Genomic DNA, 12,209 nt, shown 5'->3' with positions numbered 1-12,209 from the left:
TTTACTCCTATAATTGAAAAAGTAATGGCAGAATTGCTTGCTCACAACATTATAAATATCAATGCAAATAAAAAGAGTTCAGGATTTCTTGCAGTTATGTCCATTCCTGTTACTGCCCAAAACTGAAGATGTGCTAATACTGTGTTAACATATTATTTTGATTAGTTTGTCCTTTATTTCTCACTTTCTGCCTTCCTTCATTGTTTTTACCGTTTTCATTTGATATATAATTTTTTAAAGATTTTATTTATTTATGAGAGAGTGAGAGAGAGGGAGAGAGAAAAAGGGGGAGGAGCAGCGGGAGAGGGACAAGCAGACTCCACGTTGAGAACAGAGCCTGATGCGGGGCTCAATCTCAGGACACTGACATCATGACCTGAGCTGAAACGAAGAGTCTAATGCTTATCTGACTGAGCCACCCAGGTGCCCCTTAAATATTTTTAAAATATTTTTTATATTTATTTTTTGTTTACATGCTTATATATTTCACTATGTTATATATATTTATATTTCCCTTTCTTTCCAAAAAGATAACATAACACATGTGCTCTTTTGTATGTTGCCTTTTTAACTTATATTTCCTGGAAATTAATCCATTTTATAGAGGTTGCACTACAGAAATTTCTGATTTGTCTTTAATTTTGATGAATTGAGATGACAAATGTAATTTCTAATGAGCCTAACGTTTTAAACAAAAAGTTCTGACTTAGTTATGTTTGTATAGAAATGCTGACTCAGTTTTAGTTGAATTGAAAAAGTGATGATATTGCTTGCTTTTGTAGATTTATTCCTGATTATTCCTGAAACAGAAAAAAAATGGTAGTATTTCTTAAGATGTTTTTTCTTACACATGCAGCAGGAAGCAGCAGAGGGATAACTTTCATAATTCTTTGAACATGTACTTATGAATGAACAAATGAATGAGTGAGTGAGTCAAAGGGTTACTTTTTATTAGTTAAAACGATCTCTTCCTCTCTTTCTTTCTTTCTTTTTCTTAAGACAATTTATTTATTTGAGAGAGAGCGAGAGGAGAGAGCACAAGCAGGGGGAGTGTCAGGCAGAGGGACAGGGAGAAGCAGGCTCCCTGCTGAGCAGGGAACCCAATGTGGGACTCCATCCCAGGACGCAGGGATCATGACCTGAACCGAAGGCAGACACTTAACCGACTGAATCACCCAGGTGTCCCTAAAACAATCACTTTTGAACTCTGTTTTCCCCTATTTGAAACCACATTTGCCATCACCTGTCATTTGGAAAATTCCTCACTGCTGACCTTGGAATCTGCTTCAGCAGCCATTTCATGTGCCAGCTATACATCTCCTATCAGACTTTTAAAGATATTCCATTCTAACATATTATTATTGCTTTGAGGAATTGTTTTTTAATTTTATTTATTTTATTTTATTTTTTATTTTATTTTTTTTAAAGATTTTTATTTATTTATTTGACAGACAGAGATCACGAGTAGGCAGAGAGGCAGGAAGAGAGAGAGGAAGGGAAGCAGGCTCCCTGCTGAGCAGAGAGCCCGATGTGGGGCTCGATTCCAGGACCCTGGGATCATGACCTGAGACAAAGGCAGAGGCTTTAACCCACTGAGCCACCCAGGCGCCCCGAGGAATTGTTTTTTAATACAGTGTCATTGATGAAGAAAATTCTGATTTTTTTCTTCCTCCTTTTCTTCTTCTTCTTCTTCTTCTTTTTTTTTTTTTTAAGATTTTTTATTTTTTCATTTGGGAGAGAGAGTGAGAGAGCACCAGAGGGGGAAGGGTCAGAGGGAAAAGCAGACTCCCCACTGAGCAGCGAGTCTGTTGCGGGACTCAATCCTGGGACTCCATCCTGGGACTCCAGGATCATGACTCAGGCCAACGGCAGGTGCCTAACTGACTGAGCCACTCAGGCACCCTCAAAATTTTGATTTTAGAATAAAAGAACAGAAAAGCTTATGTATTAATATTTACCAAGTGATCGTGTTTTAAATTATATAAGCATTTTTTGTTTTTATGGTTTTTTTTGTTTGTTTTTATGTTTTGAAAGAGGAAGATTCTATCTGAATTCTGTAGGCCTTTAAAATAATCCATAACCCAATGTGGAGCTGTTCTAGTATTCTACTACTGTCATTTTATTTTAAAAAATTTTTCAATGTAAAAATCTGGCTAATGAGTGCTTTTCTGCTTTGTTTTAAGAAAACTTAAATTTAGGAAGTATAGGAGCAGTGGAGAATTTAATCCTGGTGTGTTGCTTAGCACAGAAGACAGTTGTGCATGTTAAATTAGTGATTCGCTTTGAAAATTGACAGGTTGATTCATTTACATCAGTCATGGGTAAAGGCATGTCTTTTTCATTCTAATGGTAATACTAGTAAGCCCTCTGAAGTGGACAGCTACTCTGTGTGTCGTGGTTGTCTTATGCATAATTTGTACCACTTTTCCACTGACTCAATTTAAAATGGAAATATGACATATTCTTTCATCTCTCTCATTTGCTCTCTCTCTCTCTTTTTGGTTATCTTTTACAGTCTTTCTGTAGGAATTAAGAGGACAGAGCTTCCAATTTGCTAGCATGTTAAATATTTAATGTTAGGAAGTCAAGTCTAAGTCCTTTGATTATGTTATGAAATTTATTTGTGGAAAGATGGCCAGATCCTAAATACTACCATTTCAGAGTTTATGAATTCTTAAAGACTATTCATCTTGTAATTAAAAATTGTATTTGAGCATGAAACTGCCTGAGTGGCACCAGTAGATTATAAAACGGGGGAAAAGTGTCTCAGCAGGAGCTTTTAGCTGTTTGAAACACTTGTACAAACATTCCCACCCACCACCATTTTGCTGCACGGTAAATAAGCCCTATCCTAATAGCCTACGGAGTTAAACAGTTTAAGAGAAATGACTCTCTGGCTTCTTTCTGTCTCTCTTTTTCCAGCTGATTCGATGTCATCAGTCCCGTGGTGGAGCCTGTGGAGACAACATTCAGTCTTACACTGCCACAGTCATTAGTGCTGCTAAAGTGAGTATCAAGTAGTCCCTGGGAGCTGTGATTCTGTGGAGTAACTATCAGGTTTCTCTGCTGAGTTGTATTGAAATGACTCCTTCCCTTTTCATTCACAAATACGGAATAAACTTAAGTAAGTTAGAATTATTTTGCCACTCATGAGGATTGATGACTAAATGATTAGGTATTTAATCTCTTAGTGTTCATAGATAAAATATTATTTTCTCTTGCAATGATTATAGGGTTTGTGTTCATCCAGTTTTAGCTTCTTTTTTTTTTAATTTTATTTATTTATTTATCAGAGGGAGAGAGCACAAGCAGGGGGAACAGCAGGCAGAGCAGGCAGAGGGAGAAGCAGGCTCCCCATTAAACAAGGAGCCCAATGCAGGACTCGAATCCAGGACTCTGGGATTGTGACCTAAGCTGAAGGCAGCTGCTTAACTGACTAAGCCACCCAGGCGTCCCTGTGTTCATCCAACTTAAAATTTTTAATTCTAATTTAAATTTTTAAATTTTAAATTCTAATTTAAATTTTTAAATTTTAAATTTTAGGTCTTTTAGCTCGATTAAAGTCTTTTTTACCTAATTAATAACACTTGTGAAAGAAGCTTTGCATGTTTTCAGTACTGACTTCTGGGTTCTTTTTCTCTGATTTGTATCATTCTACCTATACTGAATCCTTTCGTATCTTTGAACATTTATGAATCTTCTTGACATAGAAGGAATATTATTCCTTAAGAAAATTCAAGTCAAACCCCTGGCACATTCAAAGACTCTTTCATGTCACAGGGCTGCCCCCTGTGTGTTTGCAAATGAGTTCTTTCTGTGTGTGTGAGGGTTAATTTCGATGATGACTCGTAAACTTTATGCTGATTATAAGGTATTCTTATAATCACTATCCTTTTGAATTGTGAACTATACAACAAAACAATTCTAATAATAGGGATGACATAGTGAATCTAAATGACAGCATGTAATAAAAAACACAACTATTCAGAAAAGGACAACAGTTTAAAGCAAACCACAGGGAGGGAATGAAAGGTCACACTGTTTTATATAAAACAAATACAAAAATACTTCAAGATTGATCACAAGTGCTTACATGATGGACTTTAGAATGTGTTCCTAGGTTTGATGAGAAAAGCATTACATATTTTTTGCTCAGAAAGGAAATGCTGAATGTCTTTATGCTTACATCACTGTGTATTTTAGATTTTAGAATCTTCATAAAAATTGCTTACTTTTCTCCTTTGTGTAAGCAAGAATTATGATGGTTATTTCAAAGGAGAGAAATCTGAGACAGTAATCAGTGTTATTCATTTAGTTTATAATAGATCCACAAAATATACCAATGATATCTAATTCTCAAGTATTAGATTCTTTTTGGATTTATCTGTGCCGTATACTTTCACTGGGATAGCTCATTGTATTATTACCTGAATAATTTTCAGTTTATGTCATAAAGGACAACTTTTCAGCTCTGCTTTGCTGTCACAAGTTTGTGTGCCTACATAAAAGGAAAGTGACTTGCTTCATGTAGTAACCATTTTGCTGTTTAACTGTCAGCTGAATGTGGACATGCTGGAATGAGGCTAGACTTAATAGACTTTGAGAAAAACAAGTGTGAACTCCCCAGTTTTTCTCTACCACATATTGAGAACTGTAAGGGATAAGTTCATGTCTTCATATTTAAACTCTCAGAAATTATGATGACAACACTTTAATCCCATTGATTTCCAATAGGCAGTTTGTCCCTAATGAAATTGGTGGGGATTGAAATTCACTGTTAGCTCTAGCATTTTATAAAATTCCAGCATTAACTCTTGAATAAAGTAGTTAATATTTAATTTTTGTTTACTCGCTTTTGTCTGATTTTAATGCTAATTCATGCTCCTCTTTATAAATTTACAAAATGAAGGAAGAATAAAACCATGGACATAAAAAAGTCCTTCCTTCCTTCTTTCCTTCCCCCCTCTTTATCTTCCCCCCTCCCTTCCTCTCTTCCTTCCTTCCTTCCTTTCCCTTCGTTCTCTCCTTTCCTTATTTTTATTTAAATTCCAATTAGTTCACATACAGTGCAACATGAGTTTCAGCTGTAGAATTCAGGGACTCATCACCCATATACAATACCCAGTGCTCATCACAAGTGCCCTTAATACCCATCATGTATTTATTCCACCTCCCCACCTCCCCTTCAGTAACCCTCAGTTTGTTCTTTATAGTTAAGAGTCTGTTTCTTGGTTTGCTTCTTTTTTTTTTCTTCCCCATGTTCATTTGTTTTGTTTCTTAAATTCCAAAGATGAGTGGAATCGTATGATATTTGTCTTTCTCTGACTTATTTCACTTAGCATAATACTCTCTAGTTCCATCCACCTCTCTGCAAATAGCGAGATTTATTCTTTTTTATGGCTGAATAATATTCTGTTGTGCATATGTTCCACATCTTTATTCATTCATTAGTTGATGGACATTTGGGCTCTTTCCATAGTTTGGGTTGTTGGTAATGCTACTAGAAACATTGGGGTGCATGTGTCCCTTCAAACTAGTATTTTTGTGCTATTTGGATAAGTACCTCGTAGTGCAGTTGCTGGGTCATAGGGTAGTTCCATTTTTAACTTTTTGAGGAACCTCCGTACTGTTTTCCAGAGTGGCTGCACCAGTTCGCCTTCTCACCAACAGTGTTAAGAGGGTTCCCTTTTCTCTGCATCCTCGTCAACACCTGTTGTTTTCTGTTAATTTTAGTCATTCTGACTGGTGTGAAGTGGTATCTCATTGCAATTTTGATTTGTATTTCATAGATGTTGAGTGATGTTGAGCATCTTTCCATGTGTTTGTTAGCCATCTGTAAAGTCACCTATTTTTCTTTTCTTTTTTTTTTTTTTAAAGATTTTATTTATTTATTTGACAGACAGAGATCACAAGTAGGCAGAGAGAGAGAGGGGGAAGCAGGCTCCTTGCTGAGCAGAGAGCCCCATCTAGGGCTTGATCCCAGGACCCCAAGATCATGACCTGAGCCAAAGGCAGAGGCTTAACCCATTGAGCCACCCAGGCACCCCTAAAGTCACCTATTTCTTGATAATCTTTTTGGACTTACTGGGTTGTTAAATCCAATCATATATTACACATTGCTTTTTTTTTTTTTTAAGATTTATTTATTTGAGGAAAGAAGGACAGAAGGAGTGGGAGAGAGTCTCAAGCAGACTCCATGCTGAGTGCAGAGCCCGAGGTGGGGCTTGATCCCATGACCGTAAGATCATGACCTGACCTGAAAACAAGAGTCTGATTGCTTAACTGACTGTACCACCCGGGTGTCCCTATATACTGCCTTTTTTTTTTAATCTTGTGTGTAACTTATATGAAATATTTTTTTGAAGACTTTATTTATTTGAGAGGGAGAAAAAGCAGGAGCAGGGGGAGGGGCAGAGGGAGAGGGAGAGACAGGCTCCCCAATGAACAGGGAGCCTGATGTGGAGCTTGATCCCAGGACCTTGGGATCAAGGCCTGAGTTGAAGGCAGACGCTTAATTTACTGAATCACCGAGGCGCCCCATGCCATGAAATATTTTTAAAAACGTTTTTCTTATATAATGTTTATGTACTTGTGGACTCCTGTGTTAGCATGAATATTTTGAGATTTCTTTTAAAATATTAAATTAATTTGGTATTTAGTATCAGTGTGTAGTATCTAGTTATTTTCCCAAAATTTTGCCAGAAATGGAATGATCCTTCCTTTGTGGATTTTTTTTTTTTATAGGAAAGGTTGGTAAGTTGAGAATCATCTCATTTACCTCCCAAATGATAATTTCTCTTAGTAAGTTATTAGATATAAGAAACTTTGTGGGTAAATTAGCCTTCTGAGGTATAAAACAGTTCCAGTTTCCCATGGTAAGTATATCAAAATGACTTCTCTAATTAAGTAGTATAAATATGTTTTTTTGTCTTTGTTACTATTACATGATGTATTATATTTATTTGTATTATATTAGCATATTCACTTGTGAAAATTCATCATGATGTATACTTATAATTCCCATACTTTTCTGTATAAGGGAATATACAGTAAACTGTATAAGTTTACTAAGAAAAGAACAATCTCACCTACAGATCTTTAGACCTAGAAACCTTCTTCAAGAAATGCGAACATTTAAGAGTGAACAATGGCAATATTACAAAGACTTCCATAGAATAAAAAAGTCATATAGTGCCTTATCTTGATTTATGATGCAGGATCACCTTGATACTGAAACTTCACGAGAACATTATGAAAGAGGAAAACTGTAGTCTTACTCATGAATATGAAAAATCCTAAACAAAATACTAGCCGAAAAAAATTAAACAGTATATTGTAATGATAATGTCACAATCGAGTGGGGTAATTCCAATACAGGCTGGCTAATTACTCAAAATCAGTGAATGAAATTTGCTACATGAACAGAATAACGGAGAACAATTACATGATTATCTTATATACGTAGACACAAAAAGTTTGATAAAATCAAACATATATGCATTGATAAAATCTTTTAGTAAATAGTGATAGTTTCTGGTTCTCTAGAGTTCAGTTTTTTCTCAAAGTACCAAACTGTTTAAATGTAGTAAACATAGTTATTTTAAAGTCTATTTCTGATATCTCCAGTGTCTGGCTTTTTTGGGGGGTATTTTTATTGTTTATTATTTTTGCTGGTTCTCACCAATGATATCATGATTCTTTGTTTGCCAGAATTTATTTAAAAAAATCTTTAAAAACAATTTTGAGTTTGAGACACCACAGTTCTGTGGCACTATCAGTCTTGGATCCTGTAATGCCAAGATTTCAGGGGTTGAGTTACTTAAATTATTTAAGTAAAGCTTAGCTGAAATAGCTATGAGATCCCGATTACTACAGGTTTACTCTCATCTCTGTTGTATACTCCTTTGTGTCTTAAGCAAAAAACATGGAGGTAAGTCACCAGGTAGACCCCCTTGCACATGACCACCTAGTACCAGAAGTCCATCAAAAGTGCCACTCAGTCTCTTAGAAGCCTCTCCTAGAATCATTAGATACATCTAGGCCTAACTGTCCTGCTTAGATGTCTGGATTTTCTTGTTCTCTCGGATTTGGATCTAGTAACTCTTTACTATCTTGTTAAATATTTAGTACCTTTAAGCAGAGTTGAAAAAAAAAAATTCTCCCCAGTTACCCTACTTGTTTTCATTGGTAGGACTGACCTGATTTACCTAGCCTGCCATTACTGGAAATAGAAAATAAAATTTCTTATAATTTCTTACCATTTTTATAATTTCTAGGTAATATATTTATTTTGAGATAGAACATGGAAGATATTTAAAAAGCCATGTAGTATGTGCTCCTTAAGAAAATAATAATCTTGAAATATTCACATTGCTTGTTAAATAACTTTTTCTGAACGAGTAATCATTAGTATTTTTCTCTCACTGATGAGAGCTGTTTACAGGGCATCATACAAGGTAGTAACTTTGTCATGTGGAAGGATTAATTATTAAATTTTTTCTTACTTTTTGTCTCACCATATAGTTGTAAGTACAAATATATTAATTATATATGTACTTGAATCTCCTTAGAGGAAATGATCTTTTTAAATTTTCTGGATTTTTAAATAGCACTTAAAATTAATCTTTATACTTTTAGATTTTTTTCTCCTTGCTTTTCCAAATAATTTATGTGGCTTTCCTTAGAATATAATGGTGATGAATTCCCTGTGGCAGTGTTAAGGGGAAAAGTCTAATACTGAAATAATTCAAATTGGTTATTTTGATACATTTATAAAATTTTGGTCTGTATTTCCTAATTACCATGCATCTGTCCTCTTTGATCTTTCCTTTTAATGTGTTTTACCCCCAGTGTGATAAATTGATTTAATAAAAATGCCTCCTTTTTTCCCTGGTTATCTGATAACTTCTTAATGACAACTAACAGCTTTTGTGAGAGCAGCACCATTAGCACTAATGGACAGGGAAGACAACTGATACAGCATGAGAAAGGTTAAAGATGACTAGTGACCCTGCGGCAAATCTGTCTACACAGAACAGAATAAGTACCATGCTCATTTGAATTTTTGGTCAGAGTGGATTATCTGACATATCTGGTAAAGTCTTACTTTCAGCTCTCCTACATGATAAAATTTAGATCGGTGAATAACTCTTGTTAAGATCTGTCAGGAATATAATAAATTTTTTAGCTCCCTCAGACTGTGAAGACACTCAGCCTAATTTAATATTCTCTATTTGGCCAAATTAGATTTTTTTATTTCTAATTTTTATTGAGTTTTCATCATTTTTGGTATATTGAGGAAGTCATCAGGTATGTACAGGTTCTTTTGGCTAAAATCTAAAGACTAATTACTCTGAGATGATTTAGGTACCTAAATATGGTATGTGAACACTATTGAATAACATTATGGATTTCTTCTGGACACTAGTTCTTATCAGTGTGTTTGAGTCTAACATGGTAACAAATTTCTTCTAGAAGCAAAGGTCTTTACTGGTGCAGGAAACATCCAGTACCCCTTTCACCCCCTGCATCATACCGTGTTTTGAAAGTTAATGAGCTTTAAAAGTGCTATCTTGTCACTTACTATACAAAGTTCAGATTTGATAACTGTTAAATTTTGGGTTTAAATTTTTGTCCACTAATAAAATGGTAGTTGTAAGTTTTCTTGGTGTGTGTGTGAGAATTATCAATAAATCTTCATGTGATAATGAGCCTTTGACTGTGAAATACACTACTCTGTTTTCCCCTTTCTGGAGTTTCTTCCTAATTCTCTTACATTGACTTTTCCTTTTATCCGTGGTCTCCTTAGTACACTTCTTCCCACTTTCCATGTGCTCCAGTTCTTTTAGTTTTATTCCTGTTTATTAGTATAAAAGCATGAAATAATAGGCTCAAGGACAAATGGAGAGGATATACAACCAGACTTTAAACCTGAAAAGTGAATTCCTTTGATAAAGGGATAGCTCTTTATCTTTGATAAAGGGATAGTGGGAGCATCTCCATTAGCCCTGATGGAGTAAGTATAGCAGCTGAGGCATCTCAGAGGTTAATCAGGCTTCCTGGCCAGCTTTGACATCAGTACACAGTGGCGCCTGATTTTGTTGGTCCTTCAGAGGCTTTCTTGACAACGCTCTAACAGACTTTGTGTAAGTCATTGCTTGTGAATTATTGAAACAAATGTTTGGCTGATAATTGAGGAATGCTAATGTGTTTTATAATCACTGCAGTCTGAGGTTTTAGCGCTAAACAAAAGAGTTAGAATTGATTTGTGGCTTTTTCATGGTTTCAGTCGGCAGTAAGTTACATTTTTTTGCTTGAGTTCCGCAAATGGCTTTGATGGTCATTTTATTTAAGTATTTATTAGGACACACTATTATAGTCTTCATTCCACACACTACCCCCTGCCCTGGTATATGTCTGTGTTCTGAATTCATGAAGTGTGAGGTCACAAGTAGTAACAGGATTTGAATACAAGGCAGTACTGGATGGCTGTTGAAATCAGGTTTTAGAGATAGTTCTAGTATTGAATTCTGGCTTTGTCATTGGTTAACTGTTTGAGCTGCCATTTCATTTAACTTCTGTAGCCTCAATTTTCTTTTCTATAGAAAAGAAGTGTTCGAGTAAATCTGTAGAGATCATCTATGTTAAGAGCCTTGACAAGTGCACAGTAAAGATTCCACAGGACATAGCTACAGTAAAATAATACATATATTATTAGTCTTAGCTGTATGGTGTTTTAATGGAAAATTTCCTTGGAAAATACATTTCCTTATTTTAATTCCAATCTAATTGTTGCTTAAATCACATTTAGGTCTTTATAAAGTACCTTCTTTCCCTATCTTTTATGAAACAGTATTTGAAATACCATGTATATAATAATTTTCATTTTAAAATTTAGCTATAGCATATGCCAGAATTCTCCATAATTATTCTAAAAAGAGGGAGTCATTTCATTAAGATTAATTTGCAGTATTTAAAAAAATTTTTTTCTCACAATTTGAGAATTGGAAAAAATTCTTTTTTTTTTTAAAGATTTTTATTCATTTATTTGATAGATAGAGATTACAAGTAGGCAGAGAGGCACTCAGAGAGAGAGGAAGGGAAGCAGGCTCCCTGCCGAGCAGAGAGTCCTATGCGGGGCTCGATGCCAGGACCCTGGGATCATGACCTGAGCAGAAGGCAGAGGCTTTAACCCACTCAGCCACCCAGGTGCCCCTGGAAAAAATTATTTCTGAATGTGTATATCCTACATAATTTCTGATATGTCCATGTAATCTACTTATTTTCACTCTGCTGGTTAAATCTTTTTTTTTTATATATATGAATCATGTGCTTTTCTCTTTCTTTTAGTTTTTTTCTCTTTATGGGACAAAAAAAAATCCCACAGAAACGCATTACTTCCGCATTATTGTTTGTTAATGCAAATAGCAGTAATCAGATAATAAGATTCACATAAAAGAAATAACTCACGAGTTTGTTTTATCTATTTGCCTCGAATGAAATGGAACTAAAATGTAATTATAAAACATCTTAAGTTGTCTAATTGAAATAGTATATTAGAAGCATTACAGTGAATTGTTTTCTGTTACCAGAGAAAAAACAGTCTTCTTAGCTAATCTTTTGTGATGTTTTATTCATCTAGTAATTGGTATCTTGGATGGAGACTATATTTCCACATGCCAAATTTTTTTTCTTTTAATTGAGGTAAAATTGGTATATAACATATTAGTTTTACGTGTACCTTATAATTTGACATCTGTATGTATTACAAAATGATTACCACCAAAAGTCTAGTCACCGTTCATCACCATCAAATTGACTGCCTTCACCCATTTTTGCCCACCTCCCGATCACCTTCCCCTCTGGTAACCATCAATCTATTCTCTGTAAGTTTGTTTTTATATTCTTTTGTTTGTTTTTTTAGATTCCACATATAAATGAAATCAAATGGTATTTGTCTTTCTCCATCTGGTTTATCTCACTTAGCTCAATACCCTCAAGGTCCATCCATTTTGTCACAAATGGCAGTATTTTATTCTTCTATGTAGCTAAGTAATATTCTGATATATATATCTCACATCCTCTTTATATATATATATTTACATACATAAATATAAATATATTTTGATATAAATATATGAATTAATTAAAAATTAAAAATAGAATATATAATATATAACTATATATTATAACTAAATATATATATTATA

General features: G+C 34.6%; 1 protein-coding gene across 9 annotated transcripts in view; it reads left to right on the top strand.

The window, feature by feature from the left end:
* Window positions 1–12,209, top strand: part of BCAS3 (BCAS3 microtubule associated cell migration factor) — a 592,326-nt gene that overhangs the window by 159,881 nt on the left and 420,236 nt on the right. For all 9 annotated transcript variants that reach the window (XM_047708851.1, XM_047708852.1, XM_047708848.1 and 6 more), the window contains exon 11: window positions 2,923–3,006. In XM_047708851.1, the coding sequence (XP_047564807.1) occupies window positions 2,923–3,006 (84 nt within the window). The remainder of the gene's footprint in view (window positions 1–2,922; window positions 3,007–12,209) is intronic.

The sequence above is a fragment of the Lutra lutra genome, chromosome 16 (genome assembly GCF_902655055.1).
Source record: "Lutra lutra chromosome 16, mLutLut1.2, whole genome shotgun sequence".
Lineage (NCBI taxonomy): Eukaryota > Metazoa > Chordata > Mammalia > Carnivora > Mustelidae > Lutra > Lutra lutra.
The sequence above is the reverse complement of the archived record's forward strand: the minus strand, read 5'-3'. Positions and strand labels throughout refer to the sequence as shown.